At 40.8% G+C, this 26,857-nt stretch overlaps 1 protein-coding gene across 1 annotated transcript in view; it reads left to right on the top strand.

Annotated features, from left to right (window-relative positions):
* The window catches only part of LOC122560107 (sodium-dependent lysophosphatidylcholine symporter 1-like), a 58,346-nt gene that overhangs the window by 11,715 nt on the left and 19,774 nt on the right, over positions 1-26,857 (top strand). Inside the window, exons 4-9 of the mRNA XM_043710346.2 lie at positions 3,465-3,597; positions 9,210-9,288; positions 9,993-10,150; positions 12,551-12,641; positions 16,009-16,130; positions 17,938-18,021. Coding sequence (XP_043566281.2) covers positions 3,465-3,597; positions 9,210-9,288; positions 9,993-10,150; positions 12,551-12,641; positions 16,009-16,130; positions 17,938-18,021 — 667 coding nt within the window. The remainder of the gene's footprint in view (positions 1-3,464; positions 3,598-9,209; positions 9,289-9,992; positions 10,151-12,550; positions 12,642-16,008; positions 16,131-17,937; positions 18,022-26,857) is intronic.

Here is a 26,857-nt window from a genome sequence, read left to right as displayed (position 1 = left end):
TTGTCCAGACTTGTCCTACCTGCCTATCTCCTTTTCCACCTATCCACTCCACCCTCTCCTCTCTGACCTATCACCTTCATCCCCTCCCCCACTCACCCATTGTACTCTATGCTACTTTCTCCCCACCCCCACTCACCTCTAGCTTATCTCTCCACGCTCCAGGCTCACTGCCTTTATTCCTGATGAAGGGCTTTTGCCCGAAATGTCGATTTTACTGCTCCTCGGATGCTGCCTGAACTGCTGTGCTCTTCCAGCACCACTAATCCAGAATCTGGTTTCCAGCATCTGCAGTCACTGTTTTTACCTTTTTGCCCCTTTTCATGGCCATGTGGATCTCTCTGTCTCTCAGACTCACTGTGGCACATTCAGCAAGTGATAGCATCAGCTGAGGTGGAATGTGAATGTGCATTGCAGACATGGTGCCCCGTTATCCACCTGCAGTGTGTCTCACTTTGTGGAGAAGCATACTCCGCTCTCTCTCTGACTCTCTCCTGCAGGTTTCACCACTGAGATCTGTTGTGAGCTTGAAGAAACTCTTTCTTTCCCTCTGTTCTCAATTTAGGCCCTTTGTACCAAGAGTCATGGGCCTCGCTGCTGGTAGGATGTTGGTCACTATAGCTGCCTTCTTAAGAAGGTGAAGGGTTGCAGAAGGAGCAGATCGGATGGTCAGCGCAGGAGCCCGTGGAGGGTAAGGAGAGGTCATAGTTGCACAGCCCCTCAGGATGCATGGGGTGCTTAAGAGGCCAGTAATTTCTACCCTGACTCCATTTCCAAGGGATGAGAGAGGCACCGTGTCTACGCAGGACACTGTCCTAGGATATGGTGATGAGACTGTGCTGGAGTGGGACCTGAGGGCTCAGGAGTGGGAGGCCGTCATGTGCCATTAACTGTGAAGGTCACTGTGGCACTGAGCTTCTATGTGACTTGCTGCTCCCAGGAAATGATGGGAGACCCTGTGTGGGAGTTTTGTCATTCATAAGGACAGTGACAGTTACCAACTTTGCAAGAATGCACCGATTCATTTTGCTGCTCCAAGGTCAGTGCTGCAGTTACACAGCTGTACACATGGCACTGAAGAGGCAGTATCACCACTGTGAAGCTTGCATCAGCTGGAAGGGGCTCCATTTCATTAATGTTCAGATAATCTGTAATCACTATTACATCTTGGAGTTGTGCCCTCTACCCTGGCAGCTGCCACAACTGGAGCACCCTTGTATATTTGGTGCATTTGAGGATCCAGTGCCTTACAAGTGATATTATGGTGCATTGATAAGTCTCTCTCTCTCTCTCTCTCTCTCTCTCTCACACTCACACTCACACTCACACTCACACTCACACTCACACTCACACTCACACTCACACTCACACTCACACTCACACTCACACTCACACTCACACTCCCTCTCTCAATATGAGAAGAAAGGAGAGGGGCGTGCCCTTACCTACATCGACAGAGCTGAGATGATAACCAGCAATTTGTCCTGGTTCTGAGATGTAGATGCGACAGTCAAGAAAACACAACAATGAAGGTAACTGTCAATGAAGGTCACATTTTTTCCCAGAATCATCAAGAAATTGGACCATAAGGACTGTCAACAAATTTTACAGATGCACAATAGAAAACATTCTATCTAGGTGTATAATGGTCTGGTACAGCAACTGCTCTGCTTAGGGCTGTAAGAAATTACAGAAAGTTGTGTGCACAGCTCAGGTTATCATGGAAGCCAACCTTCCATTCATGGATTCCATCGACATTTCCCATTGCTGCAGAAAGGCTGCCAACATCATCAAAGACCCCTCCCATCCTGATACTACCCTGTTCCAGCCTCTTCCATCAGGCTGAAGATACAGAAGTTTGAAGGCATGCATCAACATGTTCAAGAACAGCTTCTATTAATATTAAACTGTTGAATGGACCCCTCTAATTTCAATTCGAATATTGACCTTGTTTTTGTGCACTTCCTGTGCAGTCGTAACTTTTTATGCCTTGCTCTGTCTTAGTGCCTTATGATTTGTATGTTTTTTGTTTGTTCTGATCTGCCTGTACTGCTTGCAAAACAAAACTTTTCATTGTACATAGGTACATGTGATGGCAATAAAATCAATCACCATGATTCTTAAATTTGATTGTCGTTGTGCATGCAGCATTCATCATCTAGTTGTTTTTATTCCATATGTATTCTATAAAAAGCTCACATTTGCTTGATTTTTTTTTTCCCCCATCGTCCACTAAGGGTGGATCTCATACAGGCAAGCAATGACAAGGTGTGAGCCTGGGTTTGTGCACTGGAGGCTGGGTAACACTGACTTAGAGGGTGTTTAGACAAACTGTAGCTTTAGACAGAATGTAGTTAGGCACAGTTATAGAGTGTGGCATGGTGGTTCGACAGAGTCCATGGAGCATAAATGGGGTTGTATTTTCAAGGGAGCATCAGCCATGTGCTGTGTGGCTGCTGTGTCATGGTGTTGTTGGTGGGGGACAGTGCTGGATTGTCAACACTTGTCCAGGGGCAGAGCAAACTCTTAAAGAATCTGTGGACACAAGGGCGGATAACGCTGAGTGGCAAGTTGTGCTAGGAAGGACGCATGGTGAGATGGGGCAGAGATTGGATATGTAAGATGACACAGGGGAAGAGGCAATTAATGAGGCAAGTTTGATAAGATCTGGTGAGAAATCTCACTTGGCCTCATGGTGAGAATCCCTCAAAGAAACAGCCTAAACAATGGTAAGATAAAGGTCACTGTCTTTTAGCTCCTTATTGATTATTATCTATTCCTTTCTTATCTTTATTAATACTAACTCCTTTTTGAATGATTTCCCTATCTTATGGCTTTGTAATTTTGGAAATATTTTAAAAACAGGTATTCTTTATACTTCAAACTTTGTGGTTAATTATTCCTTCCATACAACTTAAAAGCCTGTCATAGGTTAGTGAGTATGCATTTTTATTGCTCTTGGTGTATTTCTAATTTTGTATGCAAAATTGACTCTCCTAGTATAAATTATCTAGTTGCATACACGCCCAAGAAATGTGTTCAACCAGCCAGACATAAACTGTAATGGGAACTTTTTTATTGAAGCACAAATAACCGATCTGATGAATACGGCTGAAAACTGATGAAATTTCACTAAGATTTCCAAGCCATATTAAGACATCAACTAAACATCAGCTATTTGTTAATGAGACTTACTGATAATTGCAAATGATGTCAGAGTCTGGGTGGGATGCTCTTTGGAGGGTCACTGTGTTGAATGGCCTGTTCCCTTATTACAGGGATTCTATGATTCTAATTAACTGTGATATCTCTCAAACTACATAATAATGGTGTATTAGATCTGAGTACGACCTGCAGGTAGTGATTTGACTCTTGTCAAAATGATACTGCAACTAAAAAATTTTGAATGTTTTTAAAAATCCTTTCATTATTTATAAATAATTCTGGCTGCATTTGTTTTTCTCTAGGATATTATTTTCCATGCCATTTGGAGTTGCTTCTTATTTCCTGTTGTGGTTCAGTCCTTCCTACACAATGTCGTGGAAATACAGTTTCTTCTGGTATCTTATGACCTACTGTGCATTTCATACCTGCATGAGTGTAAGTTTTTGGTTTAACCTGAAACAAATTGATCCTTTAAACCCCGCAGTTGTGAGACTGATGTAGAAATTTCTACATCAATGTATCAAATATACAAGCCTTTCTTGGTATCTGAACATTGGGATTGTTGTTATTGATAACATTGTGCAAGTGGACAGGTAGTTGACATGACTACAGACAATTTAAAGTATTAGATAAAGGCACAATAATCTATTTTGAGACCAAAAACTACCTCAAGCTGATTTCATAACAATACAAACAAGTTCTGGAATTAAAGAAAGTAAAGCAGAAATATGATTAAACTATTTCATACAATTGTTTCCCTCAGATACAAAGATTCCTGGAATGGTGACAGTGCAGAAGGAGGCCATTTGGTCCATTGTATTTGCACCTTCTCTCTGTAGGAGAATTTTTAATAAGTGCTTCTCCTCCTTTTGCCTTTTCTTTTCAGCAGTGCACCTTCTTCCTCTTGCATCTCCCTCCACCACACTTTCAGCAAGTGCATTCTAATCTCAACCACTTGCTGTGTTTTTTTAAAAAAGTGTTCCTTCATCTCACCAGTGCTGCTTTCGCTAGTTACCTTACATTTGTGCCCTTTTCTTCTCAATGGGAACAGTTTTCCCAATCTATTCTGTCCAGACCCCTCAGGATTTTGAAAACGTGTACCAAATCTTCTCTAGAATGTAACTGAAGCCAAAATATTGACTGTTTTCAAGAAGGAGTTAGATATAATTCTCAGGGTTAAAGAGATCAAAGGGTATGGGAAGAAAGCAGGAGCAAAGGTTGGATATTCAACCATGATCATATTGAATGGTGCAACATGCTTGAGGGGCTGAATGGCCCATTGCAGCTCTGTTTTCTATTTTTGTGTTTTAGCCTTCCCTTTACTGGGGGAAAAAAAAGGCTTGACATTTCCAATCCATCTAGTCAACTGAAATTCCTCGTCTTTGGAGCCTGTCTCATGAAACATTTCTTGACTCTCTCCTAAGACATTCACTTTTTTCCTAAAATATGGCACTGAGAATTGGATACAGCATCCTAGTTAAGGCTGAATGCTTATTTTCAACATAAGTTTAACGTAGCATCCTTGCTTTTATACCCTGTCCCTTCAGATCAAGCTTAGGGTGCTATATGCTTTAATAAGTGCTCTCTCAACCAATCCTGCCAGCGTCAAAATTCACACAGAGTCCTCTCCTTTTGTACCTCCTGTAGAATTGTAATCTTTATATCATGTCTCTGTTTAGTAGGAGGAATCATTTCACATTTTGTGTTGAACATTATCTACCACATGTCTGTCTATTCCACCAACATGCCTATGTTCTTTTGAGGTTCTACACTAACATCCTTACAGTTCACAGTGCTTCAAAGTATTGTATCATCTGCAGATTTTGAAATTGTGCCTCTCCATGAAGGTCTAGGTCATCAGCATGTATCAGGAAGAACATGGATCCCAAAGTTGACCCCTGGAGCACTCCATTACAAACATTTCTCCAGTTTGAAAAACATGAATAAACTGCTACAGTTCCCTTCCCTACTACACAACCAACTTCATAGCCATGTTGATACTGTCCTTTTCACTCTGAGCCGTAACTGTCTTTGCATGTTAATGTATAATACTGGAAGCTTCTGGAAGTCCATGTACATTACATCAACAGCATCACTCTCAATAACCTTCTGTGTTGCTTCAAAAAAAATCCAGCAAGTTAATTAAACATGATTTGCCCATAACAAATAATCTGATGGCTTTCTTCAATTCTTATTTGTTTGCTCAAGTGACTATTAATTTTGTCCCAAATTAACATTTCTACAAGTTTCACCATTACCAGTTTGAAGGTGCTGGGCTTATCCTAAACTCTCCTTTGAATAAGGTTGCAATTTTCCAGTCTTTGGATGCTTGTCTTGAGTTGAAGGAATTATGGCCAATGCCTCTGCAATTTCTACTCTCACTTGCCTCCATATTCCATTTGGTCCTGGTATCTTATCAACTCTGGGTATAGCCATCCTATTTAATACACATCCTGATTGGGTTTAAACCAAGGTCTGAATTAGCTTCTCTTTCACCATGACTTGTGTTGCATCTTGTTCTTTAGTAATACCTCAGCCACGCTCCCTGGCTTCTCACAAATCCCTTTTATAGTCCTGAATTAGACCCACCCCATCCTTTTACTATATGGCTATTGAGGCCTTTTGAATTTCATTTCTATTAACTGCCTTGCACTTTTTTTCTATTATCTGCTTCACTTACTCTCTCAACTTTCTGTCTGGTTCGTAGTTGTATTGTCCACTTGACAACAGTCTTAAGCTTCTTTTTGTTCATCCTAATCCTTATCTCTTCTGTCTGTTGGGAAGCTTTGGATTTGTTTGCCTTGCCTTATCTCTTTATGGAAATATACTTTGTGTGTGCCAAAATAATCTCTTCTCTAAGGAGAAAGTGAGGACTGCAGATGTGATCTCTTCTCTAATCACAGCATGTTCCTTACATAATGTTTTGCCTTTAAATGTTTTTGATTCCGGTTGATCTGCTCCAGATCCATTCTCATCCAAAGAAGGTAGTTACTTTGTTCGGTATAATTTGCCAGCCACCTAGTTGGAAAGACTTAGAGGAATAAATTTGCGATGAGCTTACGAAGAATTGCAAGAGCTGTTGAGTAGCTAAAGTGGGAGACTTGTCCAGGTTCAGAATTTGGGTAGTAATGGGACAAAGGGCATCGAGGATCAAGTGTTCCTAGAGTGTATTCAGGAAAAGATTCAACAACAGTGTATATTTGAGTCTGATGGCAAATGAGGCCCAGCTAGGTGTGGTTCCAGGAGTGAGGTAGATGTAGTGGATCCTGTGTCTGTCAGGAGCATTTAGGGGGCAATGATCATTGTGTTTACAAGATTTGGGTTGGTTATGATAAAGGGTCAACGTATAATTGAGTATGTTACAGCATGGTTCTTATGCAAATAATATCTCTTTCTATGTTGTCCCATCAAGATTAAATTGGGTACAGATACACAACCAAGCTGTATTTGCACTGTACCTTCATGTATTTCTAGCTTGCCAAAAGCTCCCTTTCCACATTTCCACTGATACTGCTTATCCAGAAGGTGAGATGAAAATTACTATTGTACCTCTCTTTTAATTCCTCCTTGGAATATGGCATCACTTACAAAACTAGGGTTTTTACCCAGCATTAATTTTCCTTGAGAAGGTGGCAGTGAATTGCCTTCTAGAACTGCTGCGGTCCATACGGTATCAGTATTAACACAGTACATTTTGGAAGTTGGGAATTGAGTACAAGTTGTGTCCATACCATCCATCAGATTGCCAGAGTAGTGCTGAATTGTGGGCAGCTTTATGCTTTGGACTGATAGTACAGTTATCAATTCATCCACCTTTAAACTCCATTGGCAGCTGTCTTCATTTGCAACTGAAAATCAGTGGATTCAAACTGCCAATGCAGTTTTCTGCGAAACCATCATCTAGGTCACCATTAACAGCTCAGATAAGCTTTCAAGAAGTGTTTCGCGGTGAGACTTGATAGTCAGGCTCGGCAGTAAAGGAGAGGGCATGGCATCTCACACAGGAACGACCCTTTTTCCAATTCACTGAAGGTGGCACAGAAGTAATTCATACAGAAACAAATGTCAAAATGACTGAAGCATATTTAGGAAATTATTAAGATTATGTTACTTATTTTGCTTTTGTAACAACATAAGCAGACTAAATTCATATCATGACTTAGACTACTTAATTTACCTCCACAACTGGTTGTATTTTTACTTACTTCAAATAAACTGAGAAAAACAATGCTCAAGCATTTGTCACCTCACCATAGCATCCCAATAGTGTCTTTTTGTGCAAGACCATTTGCAATATTTTAGAGCCACGGCAAGAATTCAGTTGTGAAAGTATGATAGCTGCTTTATTTTTATACTTCCTGTGCCTGCTTATGTACCAGATTATGAAAATAGGGTAAGACTACAATCTGGCCTCAATTTGAGGGGAAATTATACTTTTAACTTTTTAAATAGTAAAGCTAGTCATTTGTATATGGTGAAAACAATATTTGAGTACTAGATTTTTTTTAAAGGTGAGATTAAAATTATACAAGAGGTCACATGGAATCTTGAAGTGGGAAAGATTGATTAACCTTTAGATGGAATACTTCATCAGTACTGCATCTTTTAAAGTTTGGAGATTCATGTTTAAGATGGTTAAAAAATAAACCTGCTGATCTTAAGATTAAATGTAACTGAGAGTGTGGTATGATGTGGGCAACTTCACTTCCTGTCTGTCTCAACGAGTAGTATCAATGTTCACTCCAGTTAACTAAATAAGCAACTGACATTTTTAATATAGACAAACCTCCTAAGTTGCTTCACAGAGGGGGAGGTCTGAAATAAATTGATGCTGAGCGGGGTGAGTAGTGACTAGGAGTTATTTTTTTAGGAGATTATTCAAAGAGAGGGAAGTGAAGAGACAGTGATTTTGTAGTGCATGGGCCTGTGTACTGATGGGCAGTTGTTAATGGTGCAGTGAACAGACAAAATGCTACATCCAAGAGCAGATTTTCTTTTTCTTTTTCTTTTGATGTGGAAAGGGAGAAATTAACAGTGAGATCCTGGAAAATATATCTTACATCAACACAGGTTTGAAAATCCATGACTGCAAGCTTCATATTGTGCACTTTAAATATGTTTTTCTTACAATGCATGACTTGAAATTAATTTTAAAAGAAGAACTTGCATTTATATAGTGCTTTTCATAAATACTGGCACAAAAATTACCTTGTAGTCAATTAAATATTTTTGAAGTGTTCTATAGGGGATGCAGCAACAAATTTGTGCACAGGAAACTGCCACAAACTGCAAACAGCAATGTGACAATCACTTGATAATCCTTTTTGTGATGGTGAGTGAGAGGTAAGTATTGGATTTTTGAGAAAAAACAGGATATTTTCTCTGCGGTCTGAATTAGTTTTATGGGATAATTACATGTACATCTTAGAGAACAGGCAAAGTCTTAGTTTACCATCTCAGCTGAAAGACAGCGACTCTCAGAGTAGCATTCCTTCAGAATTGCAATGTCAGACCAGACTGCCTTGCTCCAATCCTGGATTGAGGCTAGAATGTAAAATCTTCTGATTCGAACAAGAAAGCTACCAATGAACCATGGTTGAATATGATGATTAATTATCAACATCTAACTGCAGTTTGAGGAAATATTCTTTTTATATGTTGTATCTTCAAGACTGCAGTGGACTTTATTTTTCTTGGCTGTTAAGTTCTTGCTCAGCTACTGTAAAATTTCCAGTTGGTGTGCCTTCCATATAAAAGTAAAGCCATTTGAGACAGCCCTGAAATTTACACCTGTATCAACAATTAGACTTTTATCCCTTAACCTGGGAGAGATTCATGATACAGATTCCAGAAGTGAAAACTGAATGTCTAAGCTGGTTAGCTTCAATAACATTGCATTCTTCATCATTTACTCTGGGTTGCTGAAAAACACAGAACATGTTTAAAGATGGGAGCCAGTCTTTCATCTTTTGATGGGAGTAATAAAGCAGAAAGATAGCTAGTTTCTAATAGTTCTTCAAACACGTTTTAAATCTTTGTTTCTGTAGTGTTTCCACGTGCCCTATTCTGCTCTAACCATGTTTCTTGGTGGTGGCCAGCGTGACAGAGATTCAGCGACTGCATATAGTAAGTCCTGATTTGTCTTTCAAGCTGAACTTAAATAAAAAATTATTCTGCTGTCTCTCCCTTCAAGAATTTTACATGGCTCCTGTATCCATGTATTGCGTGTTTTTCCTGTCTGATATTTATTCCTGTGCCATCATGACTTGCAGCAGGGTTGTTTCCCAATGCTTTTAGTGCTGTGTTGCTGTGATACAGTTCCTTGGTCACAGGCAATCATGTGGAACAGGAATGTATTTTCCATCTCAAGGGTGTGTTTAACAGATATCAGTAAGAAGAGCAGTTGAGATAATAAACCAGGCTTCCATCTTTGTGGGCCAGAAAGGCCACAATTTGGCAGGATTTCTCCTGGTCACTATCCAGTAACTCAGGTTGGATAGGGTATAATTGGGTTCAGTTATGTGCATATTATTCTATAGATTAACTCTAAGTGCACCATAAAGTATTGGGCACCCCTAAATGGTTATATTTTAGGACAGATTATACGTAAAAGTCTGCATCCTGACCAGAGAAGATGAAGGAAAGAACAATGTTTGTATAGATGTTTTCATCCCCACAATAATATTATGATATAGACCAGTGAAATTATGTAATCCCCTGAAGAAGTGTGAAGAACAAGAGTTGAAATACATTGTAAAGCTGAGGTATTATTGTGGTCAGTTATGTGGCAGCTGATTAATCCATTGATAAGCATTTCTGTCTCATTTCAGGAATGGGAGTGGAGGTTGTAGCAACACTGGCTGGAGCTGCTATTCAAGGTCAGATTGTGGGAGCATATCACATACAAACTGCTGAAACATGCCGCATGATGCAGAATGGAACAGAACTCAACAACACCTCCCCGTTGGTAAACAGCCTTAATAACACGGTCAGTACCAATCATTCAGTGACCTTAGTCTTGTCTTTGCATAGTAAATTATCTTGTCTTGACTGTATTCAGAGATGAGTGAATGTCACTATTGGTCAGGCTCAGTACTAGAATATGTTTTGAAAATAATCCTGAAGCCAGAGGCACTCTTCTTCTTAGACATAAGACTTGCATTTATAAAGTGTCTTTAATGGCCAAGACATGTAACTGAAGCACAATTACACGAAAATGAGACTTGCAGGAGACTGCATGTTTGGAAACAGAGTTAAAATTGGATTTGCATAACAAATATTGTGTTTCTTCCTGTGTGGCCACTGGGTTATCCTCTAATCCAGTGAAACTCAAAGAAAGGGTGCTGTTTCATGCTGCAACATGCTGTGTTTTCATTAAAATGCTACATCTAACAGCCTGTTTGGTGCTGGTCATCTTGAAAGTCCTCAAACTATTTTTATTTGACTTGAATTGCAAAGTTTGGTTCAACAGGAATGGGACTTCAGCCATTGAAGCCTTGAGCCTGACTGCAGGACCACGTTTTGTGAAATTATACAATTGCCTAACTAAAATCTATCGATCTTGGATGTAAAGTTCCTAATGAGCTAGCATTTACTGCTTTCTGTAGAAAAGAGTTCTCTACTGCTACCATGCTTTGCATTTCCTAAGCTATCTTCTGACTGACCTGGCTCTGCTAAGAAGGTTCTGTTTCCTTGCTGTATACTATTGTACTCGCAGAAAAAGATTCTCCATTTTGAAAGAAATTTGTGAATGGGATGTGGCGGGTCACTGAAATTGCTAGTCTTCATTGTGCATGTCTAATTTCCCTTGAAGTTAGTGGTCCTCAACTTCTTGAACTGCTGCAGTTTATATGGTGTTAATGCATCCATACTTTCTATTCTGAGTAATTCCCTACATTCTGATTTCAAGACTACATCCCACTTTGTATGTACATTGTTAGAAGCAATGTGGATCACCACAATATCTTGCTGTTTGCCACCTCCCCCCCTCCCCCACCCCCACCCCCACCCCTTCAGAAGCTTTTCTTGCAGTCATTCTGCAACATCTTTGACTCAAACACTAGGGAGGCAACAAACCATCTGGAAGTCATATTGACAGCCAGAAATGACCATCTTTTCCCCTAACTAATGAATCCCCTATTAGCCTTGTCAATGTACTCCTACTCCTCCTCCTCTCATTCTGTACAGCTGGGGCACCCAGGGTTTTGAGCATTTATCTCCTGCTGCCCTCATCCAAGGATTCAAAGCCTGCACCAATATCTGGAATGGAACAAAGCAGAACTTGCTATCCTTGTCCCAAGGATGTGCCTCGAAACGAGCTCCGGATCAGAAGTACTTGTTTAATGTTAGGCTGAACAATTTATCACACACAAAACAATTTGGATTTTGCGTGAAGGGAAATTGGTGAGAAGAACAAGCTGCAGTATAATTGTGTTCGCTGATATATCAAAAAAAATCTAAACTTCTGCAACTAGTCTTCCAAAGCAGTTGATAACCTTTCCTTTCCTCTTTAAATTACCTTTGGAACCCTTCAGTTTATTAGATTGGCAACATTTACTGTCAGTTTTGTTCAGGTTACAATAGAAGAAATTTTCAATATGGTTCATTTTCTTACATTCTTATGACGTGAAGGTACATTATCAATCCACCTTAAAAAGAAAGGGAAATGTTAATGCAGAGTAAAATAAAATCTTGGACCAGGTTAATATAATCCATTCTTGAATTTTTATACTTCCAGTCCAGATTTCTGTACACTGTTTTCACTCATACCTCAGAGTAAATTCTTGCCACAAGAGAGGAGTGATGAAAATGGCAAGCAAAACTGAACGTCTGGTGGATGTGTAAAATTTATATTTCTGTACATTTTATTGCACCTCCACATTTCTAGTCCTCCTGCCTTGCTTTATACTATGCTTATTTCTCCTGCATCTTGTATTTATCATCCCTCAATTTTCTGATGCTTTGATTGTTGCAGTAATGTTGTTTAGGGAGGGTTTACAGAATAATATTTGGAATTAGGTGATTTGAGGAAAGATGGAAGAAATTGTGTGTTTTTAAGCTTTAATAGAAAAGTGGTGTGCTAGAAGAAGATAAAATAATTTTGAAAGCAACTACACATTAAACGGTCACAATCATAGATTAGTGGACATCATTTAAATTTTGGACTTAAATTCTTTACACTGAAAGCAATCACTAATTGGAATGGGTGACTTATTAGGGCAGTGGAAGCAAAAATCCTCACTTTGTTTGAAAACGCTTTTGAGTGGCCTGAATTATTTTGTTGGGGGTAGTTCTAGCAATGTTGTGGATAGTTAAACTGGCATGAATTTTCTGAAATTTGAACCTCAGGCCATCCCTGTAAGAAACATGTGCTTCTCTGTTTTCTCAGAAATGGGCTTACATGCTGGCCGCCATGGTGATTGGGAGCCTTTACTTTCTCTGTTCATTGATTCTGTTACTTGGAGTAAAAGAGCACACAGGTAAGTGAGATTGATAGACTAAGATGTGACAGTAACAGGAACCCACTTAGGTACAGAAAACAAGTTATTCCTCATAGTGTTAAAATTTGTTAACCGTGAGGTGAAGTCTGGAGCTATTTTTCATGTTGTTATTTATTCCTTTTCATCACCAAATATTTCCCTTCTACTTTAATTTCTTTCTAGCAGGCATTGGATTTTTACTGGGCTCCACAACTTTCTAATGCTATATCTAAGTGACCATTCTTCATGTTTGAACTCATTCAGTGAGTGCAAGCAGGGGTTTTGGTTGTGAAAAACAGCAAAGCCCAGCATGTGTTCACTCTTAAGCTGTCAACATGGATAAATTTTCTCATCATGGTCAGTAGATAGTGGGAGAAAGTGAGGACTGCAGATGCTGGAGAGCAGAGTCGAGAGTGGGGTACTGGAAAAGCACAGCAGGTCAGGCAACAGCCAAGGAGCAGGAGAATCTATGTTTCAGGCATAAACATTTAATCAGGAGCAATGCTTGTGGGCCGGGGGCTGAGAGATAAATGGGAGGGGGGTGAGCTGGGATGGGGCTGGGAATGCAATAGGTAGATGAAGGTGGGGGAGAAGGTGATAGGTTGGAGATGAGGGTGGAGCGGATAGATGGGAAAGACAATGGTCAGTTCAAGAGGGCAGTGCCGAGTTGAAGGCTTGGGACTGGGATAAGGTGGAAGGAGGGGAAATGAGGAAACTGGTGAAATCCACATTGATCCCATGTGGTTGCACGATCCCAAGGTGGAAAATGAGGCATTCTTCCTCCAGGCATCAGGTGGTTAGGGTTTGGCGATGGAAGAGGCCCAGGACCTGCACGTCCTAAGCAGAGTGGGAGGTGGAGTTGAAGTATTCAGCCACGGGGCAATGGGGGTGGTTGGTCAGTGTGGGTGTCCCAGAGATGTTCTCTGAAATGATCTGCAAGTTGGAGTCCCTGTTTCCCTGACATAGAGGAGACCACATCGGGTGTAACAGATACAGTAGATGACATTTGCGGAGGTAAATTTCTGTTGGATGTGGAAGGATCGGAGTGGATTGTGATCTGGGGCAGAAAACTGGGCTAATTTTAACTTCCTAGATGTGGAAGGATGACGATAAGTCTCGTATATTTTTAAAATATTTATTTGCAGAAAGATGTGTCACTATCAAAGTGATGTTTATTGTCTTGAGAAGATGGCGGGAATCTGCTTATCTTTGGATCGATGGATCTAACACAAGTTCATGCTGAACAGTGCTTTAACTGAGGTCAGCGACTTTATACAGAGCTATTCCAGTTGTTCTGTCCAGATATTTAACTTTATATTAATTTGTTCTATCATTTTCTCCCTCTCCACTCCCTTCACATGTGCGACATCTCGCTGATCTTACATATGAATCCTCAACAAGGAAATCAAGCCCATTTCCTCCTAGATTGTTGCTTCCAGTAACATTTTCATTACATAAATTCACACTGTGACTGTCTTAAAATGGAGGGAGATCTTGTGGCAGAGTGGGTAGTGTCCCTGCCTTTGAGCTGGAATCTCTGGCTTTGATTTCCCCTGTGGACCTTGATAGTTCTCAATGTGTGCAATCCTTCCAATGTGCCTGTTGTGGGCTGTAAGAGGAGAGTGTCTTCTGGTCAGCATACTTGCTTAATGTGTCTCTCCAGCTGTAGCCTGAAGTGATCTATATTCCAGGCAAACCGACCGACTCCCACAGCTACCTGGACTACACCTCCTCCCACCCTGCCCCCTGTAAAAACGCCATCCCATTCTCCCAATTCCTTCGACTCCGCCGCATCTGCTCCCAGGAGGACTAGTTCCAAAAACGCACAACCCAGATGGCCTCCTTCTTCAAGGACCGCAATTTCCACCCCGACGTGGTCGACGATGCCCTCCACCACATCTCTTCCACTTCCCGCTCCTCTGCCCTTGAGCCACCAGGACAGAACCCCACTGGTCCTCACCTACCACCCCACCAATCTCCATGTACAGCGCATCATCCGCCGTCATTTCCGCCACCTCCAAACGGACCCCACCACCAAGGATATATTTCCCTCCCCTCCCCTATCAGCATATAAAGACCACTCCCTCCATGACTCCCTCGTCAGATCCACACCCCCCACCAACCCAACCTCCACTCCCGGCACCTTCCCCTGCAACCGCAGGAGGTGCAAGACTTGTGCCCACACCTCACCCCTCACCTCCCTCCAAGGCCCCAAAGGAAACTTCCATATCCGCCACAGATTCACCTGCACCTCCACACACATCATCTATTGCATCCTCTGCACCCGATGTGGTCTCCTCTATATTGGGGAGACAGGCCGGCTACTTGCGGAGCGTTTCAGAGAACACCTCTGGGACACCCGGACCAACCAACCCAACCACCCTGTGGCTCAACATTTCAACTCCCCCTCCCACTCCACCAAGGATATGCAGGTCTTTGGACTCCTCCATCGCCAGACCACAACAAAACGACGGTTGGAGGAAGAGCGCCTCATCTTCCGCCTACGAACTCTCCAACCACAAGGGATGAACTCGGATTTCACCAGTTTCCTCATTTCCCCTCCCCCCACCTTGTCTCAGTCAAATCCATCGAATTCAGCACCGCCTTCCTAACCTGCAATCTTCTTCCCGACTTCTCCGCCCCCACCCCAGTCTGACCTATCACCCTCACCTTGACCTCTTTCCACCTATCACATTTCCGACGCCCCTCCCCCAAGTCCCTCCTCCCTACCTTTTATCTTAGCCTGCTGGACAAACTTTCCTCATTCCTGAAGAAGGGCTTATGCCCGAAACGTCGATTCTCCTGTTCCCTGGATGCTGCCTGACCTGCGCTTTTCCAGCAACACATTTTCATCTCCAGTATCTGCAGACCTCACTTTCTCCTCCTATATTCCAGGAAAATCTATTAATGGAAACAGATTTTAAAATATGCTTTTTGTCTGCATGGGAAAGCCTCAAAAGCTATCCTGAAATGTTACACTCAATATGGTGATGGTGTCAAGCAAATTGCCACTTTCTTTGTACAGCATTCTAATAAGATGACTAGACAACTCACTAATACTAACACAGGCAAATATCATCATTTTCTTTGTAAATCTGGATGTCAACTGAATGGTTTCTGTGAGTAACTGCCAGTTAATATCGAACTTGTAACTATTTGTTCTGGAGATTTTGGCAGATGTTACTAGCAGGAGTGGGTGATCTGTCATTGATCAATTGCAATGTGAACATATTTTTCAAAATTTAAGTAAAGGTTGAACATTTGATTATTGACTCACTGCAAATGTCTAACAGATTAAACTGGACTAGTTTGACTTGTACATAGTATATGATTCAAATATGTTTGGCTGTTTTTGTGATTTTTGCAGGAGGTTTTACTCCAAAAGATCATCTCCATGTGTCATATTTAACAGGCCTGAAGTTGGTAATGAGTCACAAGCCATACCTAAGCCTAACATTTGGCTTTTTATTTATCTCATTGGCTTTTCAGGTAACCCAAAAAAAATGAAACATATTTATCGGTCATTAAGACTTTTGTATCATTTAAAAAAACATAGTTGAAAATCTATTATCCAATGTACCTTAATCTTGACAAATAGAAATAACTGAGATGAGACTAAAGCACTGCCCAATAAGTGTTATGACCTTTTTGATTTCTCTGATTCTGTTCAAATCCACTTCAGAGGCTGGGATTAATCATACCTTACTTGGGAGGCTCTAGGTACGACTTGTGCTGACTTAGCTGATCTCTAAACATGGTGGTTGGAGCATTAATACCTCATCCTATAGTTAGGAAGGTGAAAATTATCCAGTGTTCCTTTTTCCTGTTTGCTATCTAGTGACTTTTGCAGAAAGTATGTTTGTCAGCTGGGTATGGACAGAATTGAATTTCACTGTGAAACAAATCTACTTTGTTTCACCTCCCCAAAACCTATGAAAATGTAGCTCATTGACATTTTGGATAGAAACTGCCCAGGCACTGACCAGCATGGGCAAAAATACTACATGAGATCAACATGCGAGGAGCTTCCCAATGGCAAGAGCAAACATTCTTATATTCCAATTGAATGTTGAACGGTGAGACAAAATTCTCACCAATGACTGCCATGCATGTATTCAGATCTCTTAATATCTCACTACTAACTAATCCTACCTCTTCTTCTATTTGTAGTTTCCCATTCTCCCACCCATTGGATTAAAAGTGACACGGTGACAAATCTAGACATGAAAGTCAGATACCTGGCAACTCAAGCACATCACCTCTGTCTCCATATCTCCATCTTTATACCAGTCACTAGCATCTCCGGGAATGTTTCATGGGTCAGATGACTCTATAGACCTCTCATCCACGGATGTTGCCATCTATCATGTACTAACTGCACCCTGGTAGCACATCCCTGACCCACATGCAAGATGATTCTATATTTCTTTGCCTTGTCTTGCCTTTTTGCAATTATGTCAAAGTTTAAACGCTCACAGTTCTTCTGTCTTGCTTTGCCTTGCCTTTTACAGCAGACACAAGACCAGGCAGCTTGTCCTGGTTGTCAGCAGTTATCAGTCAAGTGAATGCAAATGCTGCCATACAGCCCTGTGCTACATTAATGTCATACTTTAATAGCAGGCCTCCGCAGCATAAACGGTAAACACAGCAAATGTGGAGCAACCAATGGCCATGTCTCAAAGTCAAAGGGAATTAATCCTCAGTCAAATCAAGGGATACTCTCGTCGTCTATGGATTTCTGGCACAGTTTGTCAAGGGCAGTCTCCAGCCTCAGTCCAGGACTTGGCCATGGCCGTTCAGCTATTTGGGATAGCCAGGGTCAGGGAGTCTAAATCACGACAGTTCAGGGAGTGAGCCATGGTCAGCCCTGTCAATCCAACATAATCCATCTAGGGATTAGCAGTCAGTCAGTTAAGGAGTTGCACAGGGGTTAGTCCAGGGTCTGGTCAGTCATCAGTCAGAGGTGTCCATTCAAGTCACTTGTAGGATGGGCCACAGTCAGTCTTAGGGGCATATCCAGTAAAAGTATTGGCTTCACCTCTGTCTGGATGCCTACTAGCACTCATGTTTCCTTGTGAGGAAGGGGCACCTGGAGTGACGTCAAGGTCCCTCAACTCCCTGCTGTATTACCATTGGTGCTGAGCACTAACATAAGTATTTGAGTGGAATTTAAGTATTTGAGGTTTGGACTTTGTGTTAAGTGAGGAAAAGCACTTGCATGAGTCTATTAAATAAAGTCTGGTTTATGTCAAAATCACATGACTATAACATTTTTCCATATTGTTTTACCACACAGCTCGTCCAAAATAATTTTGCTCTGTTTTGCACCCACGCTGCTGGTTTGGGAAATCACTTTCAGCACATCATCTTTGTGATTCTGGTAGGTAAGGATTTTAATTTCCCTGCATCTTATTTTCTTAAGAAAACATCAGTGACCAAGTTAGTACTCTGCACAATTGGAGGAGGCAAAGTGTGGATCCAGGTTCAATTTCTGTCTCGGGCGACTGTCTGTGTGGAGTTTGCATATTCTCCCCATGCCTGCATGGGTTTCCTCCCAACATCCAAAGATGTGCAGGTCAGGTGAATTGGCCATGCTAAATTGCCCATAGTGTTAGGTACGTTAGTCAGGGGTAAATGCACTACTCTATTCTGTAGGGAATCTAATCTAATCTAAGGAAAACAGGAGAGGCAAGGAAATAGGTTATGAATGTCTAATTTTGGTAAATTTTGAGGTTTTTTAAAAATATAAAAGCAGTTCACATAGGTTCCAAGTTCCCAGAGGTCATTGTGTGACAATAGTGTCTTCTGTGAACTGCATCCAGTGGATCACCTTCTCTCAGACAACGTAGAATAGAATCATAGAATCCGTGTAATGTGGAAACAGCTCTTCGGCCCGAAAAGTCCACACCAACCCTCTGAAGGCTCACCCACCCAGACCCATTCCCGTACTACTCGGTAAGGATTTATCAATGTATTATTCTTGAAAAGTCTTGCTATTTCTTGTGTAGACATTACAGATGCCCCATTGAGGAGGCAGCATTGGATTTATTGCTTGATTAAAATAAATTGCCTTTCTTGAGCTTGCAAAATGCAAACATTTTGGTGTTGGGAGATGACTGATAAATGTCTTTCCTTTGCTACTGACCACAAAGTATGAGTCAATACTGTTTAGGTTTAATGCTCTAAAGTGGTAATGTATGTATACTTCCTTGATTCCCAAGCTGCACTTGTACTATGTTTGTTCTTTTTTTTTGGTGCAGCTCTATTTTTCCACATCAACAGTAAATGCTTTGAGTTCTAATTAATTTTGTCCTTTCACTGCCTGGTTATATTTTAGTCATTTAGAGTTTAACAACTTTTTGAAGGCAATCTTTGGGGATAGTCCTCCCTAACTTTTGGTTTCCAAAAATGTATCTACTTATCTCTTAAAAAATCTAGTTGACCAAATGTGATCATGTCTTCCTGAGAGTCCCAGTATGTTTTGTAAGCTAATAGTTTCATTGTGTTCTATTTCTGTTGCTCCATTGCAGTAGTAATTACTTTTAGCTTCCTTTTAAATGTTGTCATTTCCTGGTTTAGCCATGTTTGAGTAATTTAAACCATGGTTCATTTTCGAAATAAGTCCTGCCATCTCTTCAAGTCCTTCAGCCTCACCAAAAACCAAATACTATTTGTTCAAATGCATGCAAACAGCAGTACTTGGCAATTATAAAATTTATTTTTGGAGGTTTTGCATCAGTGTAGCTGACAAGAAAAGGCTTTTATTTCTCCAGTTAGCACAGAAGAATTTGTTGCTTTAAGACCAATCAACATTTTTAATGTTTTATAGTTATTCTATTATTCAATCCTACCTATACCAGCTTGTCATTTTCCATTCACATGGTCTATTTCAATGACCTTCGTGGGAACCTACAACACAATTTTATTCAGATTATGAGTATGTTGTAATCATAATCTTACAAACTTTAATTAGAAAATGTAAGTTTCTGTTCAAGTAAAATGCTGAACTCCCTTCAGTTTTGTTCTGTTTTTTAAAGAAGAATTTGGTGGTTGCACAAAAACAGTACAACTCTAGGCTTAAATGCATTTTTGTATTTTACGTGAGTAAGTAAATTCAGGTAGCCTTTGGATCATGGTTTGATTGTGTTTACTTACTATATTCACGAAACTAAAAAGAGCAGCTGACCATGGAGTGCTGTTAAACACAGTGTGAGTTTGTGAATTTAGTGAGTAGGCAAATTTGTGCAGTGAGGGAGGAGGTGCTGGTTTGTCATTTGACATGAAAGTAATAGGCTCATAAAAAGAACCAGACAGCAGCAGCATTATGTGATAACTGAAGCTTAGAAGCATTAATTATGAGTGGTTCATGAGTTTCATTTTATTTTCTGTCTCGAAAGAGCTGAACGCCAGGGTGAGGTGAGAGTGTTTGCACTTGACATCAAGGCTGCATTTGGTTGAGTTTTGTATCAAGGAGGCCTTGCAAAATTAGATCAAAGGCAAAACTCTCCACTGATTGAAGTCATACCAAACACAAAGGTGGATTGTTGTTGTATTTGGAGATCAATTATTTCAGCTGCAGGAGTTCCTCAGGGGAAGGACCTCTGTCCAACCATCTTCAGCTGCTTCATCAATGACTTTCCCTCCATCATAAGGTCAGAAGTAGGGGTGTTCACCGATGATTGCATAATGTTCAAAACTAGGAGGAACTGCTTAGATTCTGAAGTGATCCCTTTCCAAATGAGCAAGACCTGAATGGTATCCAGGTTTGGGCTAACAAGTGACAATGAACATTCATGCATCCAGGATTTGACTGAGACAGGGTGGGGGGAGGGGAAATGAGGAAACTGGTGAAATCCGAGTTCATCCCTTGTGGTTGGAGCGTTCCTAGCCGGAAGATGAGGCGTTCTTCCTCCAACCGTCATTTTGTTGTGGTCTGACGATGGAGGAGTCCAAAGACCTGCATATCCTTGGTGGAGTGGGAGGGGGAATTGAAATGTTGAGCTACAGGGTGGTTGGGTTGGTTGGTCCGGGTGTCCCAGAGGTGTTCTCTGAAACGCTCCGCAAGTAGCCGGCCTGTCTCCCCAATATATTCAAATCCATCGAATTCAGCACTGCCTTCCTAACCTGCAATCTTCTTCCTGACCTCTCCGCCCCCACCCCAGTCTGACCTATCACCTTCACCTTGACCTCTTTCCACCTATCACATTTCCGACGCCCCTCCCCCAAGTCCCTCCTCCCTACCTTTTATCTTAGCCTGCTGGACAAACTTTCCTCATTCCTGAAGAAGGGCTTATGCCCGAAACGTCGATTCTCCTGTTCCCTGGATGCTGCCTGCTGCGCTTTTCCAGCAACACATTTCCAGCTCTGATCTCCAGCATCTGCAGACCTCACTTTCTCCACAATGAACATTCATGCCAGACAAGTGCCAAGTAATGACTATCTCCAGCAAAAGAGAGTCTAACTATTTCCCCTTGATAATTGAAGTTACAGTCGCTGTGTATCAACTTCCTGGATGTTAGCATTGATCAGAAACTGAACTGGACTAGCCATATCAATACAGTGGCTGCAAAAGCAAGTTAGAAGCTATGCACCCCTGCAATGAGTATCTCACTGCCTGACCCCCAAACCCCTCTCTACCATTTATAAGGCACAAGTCAGGAGTATGATGGCATACTCTCCATTTGCCTGAAGAAGTGCAGCTTCAACCAGACTCTAGAAGCTTGACACCATCTGGGACAAAGCAACCCACTTGATTGGCTCCAGATCCTCAAACATTTGCTCCCTCCAACACTAATGCTCAGTAGCAGCAGCATGTATGATCCACAGGATGCACTGCAGAAGTTCACCAAGGTCTCTTAGAAACACCTGCAAGATAGAGTCATAGAGATGTATCTATGATCATTGTCATCTAGACGGCCAAGGGGAGCAGATATATGGGAGCATCATCAACTGCAAGTTCCCCTCTGAACCACCTGCCATTCAGACTACTCTTTCAGTGTTGCTAGGCAAAATTATAGAAATCCCTCCCTAACAAAACCTTGTGTCTACCTGCAGCAAATGGACAGCAGTGGTTCAAGAAAGCAGCTCACCACCACCTTCTTCAGGATAACTAGGGATGGGCAACATATGCTGGCCCATCTACTGGTGTCTACATCCCTTAAATTTGTTTTTCAGAATGAATACAGCAGTTAAAACTGGTACCAGAAAAAAATAAGTATTGCATTAACTTTACAGCTTAATTAGTTAAAGCACTTAATGTATCTATGGGTAATCATTGGAGTTCTTTACTAAGGTTAAATAGTCAGATAAAACCCAACAAAGATGACAGAGAGAGGCATGACAGGGCAAATAGACCAAGTCTTTGCCCTGGGGTGGGGGAGTCCAGAACTAAGGCGCATAGGTTTAGGGTGAGAGGGGAAAGATTTAAAAGGGACCTAAGGGGCAACTTTTTCACAGAGGATGGTGCATGTATGGAATGAGCAATCAGAGGAAGTGGTGGAGGCTGGTACAATTACAACATTTAAAAGGCACATGGATGGGTACATGAATAGGAAGGGTTTAGAGGGATATGGGCCAAGTGGTGGCAAATGGGACTAGATTAATTTAGGGTATCTAGTCGGCATGGATGAGTTGGATCGAAGGGTCTTTTTCCATGCTGTATATCTCTATAACTCTGTGACAGGGCTGATTATGTCTTGCAGCTGCAGCACTTACATCTGCGGCACAAGGAACTTCAGCTCAGAGGCTAAGCTGTGGATACTAGTGTGCAACAGGGAGCAGAAAGTTACTTGGACACTTTGTTCCAGAAGTTATACACTTGGGTAGGATCTTCTGATTTGGCCAATACGTAGGAGCAATGTGAGTGAGCAAGGCAGCTAAGTGGACCGCGAAGGTTGAAGTGTAGGACTCTTAGCCCTTGCAATTATCCACAGGTTTGTGATTCATCCATTTTACATGGATGAGAGATGTAAGAGTATGAGTGAACTAACCCTGTTGCCCTCGTTCAGGAAGCCATTGAAGTGGGAAGAGTGAAAATGAATGGGTGGTAGTAGAATATGGGTGGTGGGATGTGGAATTGGAAAGGAGTAAAGGATTCAGTTGTCCTGGTCTGTATGGGCACCAGCAACATAGTAGGACTAGGAAAGAAGTTCATTTTGGAGTTCATGAACAATCAGGAGTTAAATTGAAAAGATGATAAAGGTATTACTCTCTGGAATCTACCTGTGCCACAAGCAAATTGGGATAAGGTGAACAAGATTAGAGAGATGAATATATGTTTCAAAGATTGGCACGGGATAATTGAGGTGCACACACCAGCACTATGGAAATTAGGAGCTGTAACTTTGAGATCAGTTTCATCTAATCTCTGCTTTAGCAAATCATATACCTTAGTTGGTAGAGAGAATTTGAATTAAATAATGGCAGGAGAGATCATATGAGAGGAGGTTTGGTATATCAGAGGGAAACAAGAAGGTAATAGAGCAGTGTAACAGTTTCGGTGATGATTGCCAGAGTGTCCCTGCAGATAAGGGCAGCATTGTAAAAGATGGTAAGAAGACCAGCATTAAAGACTCTGACCTTAAACTGTACAGATGTATACATATATATGACTTGATTTGGAGGTGCCAGTGTTGGACTGAATTCTCCACAACCACCTGATAAGGAGTGATGCTCTGAAAGCTACTGCTTCCAAATAAACCTGTTGGACGATAATCTGGTGTTGAGAGATTTTTTCTTTTTAACTATATATGACTTAATACCCATAATAGAAATATGGTTGCAGGGTCAAGGTAAGGACCTGAATGTGAAAGGTATTCAGCATTTCAAAAATGATGGTGGACCAGCAAAACACGAGAATGATGCTTTCTGAATCGAGGATGCCATTAGAACAATGGTGAGAGATGACCATACCTCAAAAGAGCAAGATGTAAAATTGGATACGGTAGAAATAAGAAATGTTAAGGTGTGGGTATTGAACAGTTATTTCATCTGTCTTTATTGTTTGATGAGTTAGAAAGCTTTCCAAAGAAATTTGAAAATCAAGAAGTGAACAGGAGGAAGGAACTGAACTGAAAACAATCCTTGTCAACAGGGAAATACTGCTGAGAAAACTAAGAGATCGAAAGGCTGATGTCCTCTGGAGCAGAATGGCATAGATCCTAGGGACTTAAAGAAATGGCCTTAGAGATGGTAAATGTATTGACTGGAATCCTCCATAATTCCTTTTATTCTAGGAAGGGTCCATGTGTATTGGAAAATAGCAAATGTAAATCCTTATTCAAGAAAGGAAGGGAGCCAGAAAGGAGGAAACCAAAAGCCAGTTAACTCCAATCTGACATAGGGACATTGTTAGAATCCATTACCAAGGAAGTTCTTTGCAGGATGCTTTGAAAATTTTGTTCAGGTATATACAACTTGGCCTTATGAAAGGGAAGTAGAATTTAAGTAAATTATCATTTTTTGAGGCATTTAATGAGATGCTACAACAAAAATTACAGCACAATGTAGAAGCACATGATGATGGAGTTAACATATTAGCATAGATAAAGGGTTGGTTGACTAACAGTTGTGATTTTTTTTTTGATTATAGTAACAGGTTGCAATCCCCAATCTAGAAGCCTCAACACTTTGCAGTCTACATCAATACCTTGGATGAAAAGGCCAAATATATGGCAGTTAAGTTTGCTGATGAACCAAGATAGGGAGGGAGATAAGCTGGTTAGAGAGCACGTGAAAGTCTATAGACAAGTTAAAGTGAATGGGGAAAAAATTGGCAGCTAGAGTGTGATGTGGGAAAATGCGAACATTTTTGGCAGGTGGTATAGAGGAGCATTTTACTAAAGTGGAAAGCAAGATTACACAACTTTGTGGGAAATGGATGTGGGTGCTCTGTTACATGAATCACAAAACATGCAGCTGCAGCAATGTGGAAGCAATTGGAATATTATCCTCTATTGCAAGGGAGATAGAATATAACAGTTGGGAAATGTTGTGGCCTTGTTGGGATCACATTTGGAGTAACGGATACAGTTTTAGTCTCCTTTTATTTGGGGAAAAAAAACATAATTTCAGTAAAAGCAGCTCAGACTAGGTTCACTCAATTAATTTTAGGGATGCATGGCTTATCTTTCAATGCGAGGTTGAACAGGTTGGGCTTTAATCCACACGGGTTTAGATAAAAAATTATAAATGGTCTTCGAGATCCTGAGAGACTCAATAGAATGGATACCAAAAAGATGTATCTTCTTCTGGAGGGAGACTCTAACTGAGATGGTGTGAGAGTTTAAGAATAAGAAGTCTCCCTTTTAGGACTAAGGTTAAGAGAAATGTTTTTTCTGAGGGTTATTAGTTTGTGGATTCTTTACTCCCCAGAAAACAGTGGTGTCTGCATCACTTTATTTAATTACAAGTTAGATTTCTGCAGAGTTAAAGGGAGTCAAGGATTCTGGAGGATAGAACAGGAAGTGAAGTTGAAACCACGACCAGATCAGCTAAGGTCTTACTAAATTGGCAGAGTAGGGTGGAATGATAGAATGGCCTACTCTTCCTAAGTCTACATATCAATGCAAGCGTATAGTTAAAATTTAAACTGTTTATGCTTTTGGAAAATGGAAACATGATTCTGAATATAATGTTTATACTGCAAAAACTTTAAAATGTTATAGAGGAACATGATCTTCAATAGTAGCAGAAGAGCATAATTTGCAGAAGGAAAAAGTGGAGGACAACATTTGGAGGAACTGTGCATTGTTTTAAAATGATTGCATCTGACTCTTGCTTTGCAGCTTTACTTCCTTTATTCAATATCTAGGTATCTATTTAGATTGCAAAGTTAGATGCATGACTGTCAGTGGTGAACCAACTCTTTAATCCTCAGAATTACCAACTAAAGGGTTAAATGTAATTTTACTGTGAAGATAGCTTCTGAGCATTGCAAATGAAATAGCTATGAAATAGAGACATCCAATCACTTGGAGCGAGATCCTAAGTCTTTTGGGTTTCATAAGATATTCTCTTGAATCATTCCTCATATGATTATGTCGATTAAAACCTGCTAATGTTCATTCATTAGAGCTTAGTTTGCATCATGCTACGACTATCTGGATCACTTTAAAAGAGTCCGGTAACCTTCAGAATGGTTTGTTGAAAATTATAGTACAGTGTGCAGTTTACAAAAAAGCATTTTAAATGAAGCAGTTAACGCAAAATATGCCAAATGTGCTTTGGTGAGAGTTGTTGTGATAATAAGAATGGACTATCGTGTGACTGTTAATACTCTGAAACTTTCATGAACTAAAGTTGTCTTTTTTAAAAAAAAAAAGACTAACTTCAGATGGCCACCGTGACTTGACCACTGGTTCTGCCATCTCATGAAACCATCAATAAGTATCAATCAGTATACCATTATGAAAAAGTAATGGCACTTAGGTAAGTACCTCTTTCTGGATAAGTTTCACTTGCTGGAGGTGGAAGTGAGCTGCAAGTTTTCCAGCTTGAAGTAATGAAGTCTGACCGGAAATCTACAAATTAGTTGTATATCAGACAACTGCTTGTTTTAGTGGAGAAGAGGGCGGATAAAATAGATTTGTAACAATAGAACTGGAAGGATCTCTCTCTTTTTTTTTCTTTTTTTATTCATGGGACATTGGTATTCATGTCAGGGTCAACATTTATTGTCCATCCCCATTTTACCATGAGAAGGTGCTTAAACTATGACAGTCCAATTGCTGTAGATCCACGCAGAATGCCATTAGGGAGACAATTCCAAGATTTGATCCAGTGATGCTGAAGGAACGGCAATGTATTTCCAAGTCAGGATGGCAAGTGGCTTGGAGGGGAATTTGCAGGTTGCAGTGTTCCATGCATCTACTGCTGTTGTCCTTCTAGATGGTAGAAATAGGTTTGCCCACCGTGAAGATTACACCAGATCACAAGCATATTAGTCACACATTAATTCACTGAGAACTCAAGCCTGCTTATAAATTTTGTTACTGCTGAGGCAGAACGTCATTGATTAAACAGCTGTCATCTTGGAGTCCTTGGAAGATCAGTTTCAATCTAAGGACTTGTTAAACTGATCTTCCTTTTTTTGTACTAAACATTTTCCCCTGTATAAAGTTTGTACCTGAAATTGTGTGTGTGTTTGATGTGATTTGTTATTTCTCTTAAGGTTGGTATGTTATAAAAGTCCTCTTTCACTCAAGGAAATCAATTGA

The sequence above is a fragment of the Chiloscyllium plagiosum genome, unplaced genomic scaffold (genome assembly GCF_037043375.1).
Source record: "Chiloscyllium plagiosum isolate Xiang-an unplaced genomic scaffold, Cpla_swu_hap1 HiC_scaffold_15, whole genome shotgun sequence".
NCBI lineage: Eukaryota > Metazoa > Chordata > Chondrichthyes > Orectolobiformes > Hemiscylliidae > Chiloscyllium > Chiloscyllium plagiosum.
The sequence above is the reverse complement of the archived record's forward strand: the minus strand, read 5'-3'. Positions and strand labels throughout refer to the sequence as shown.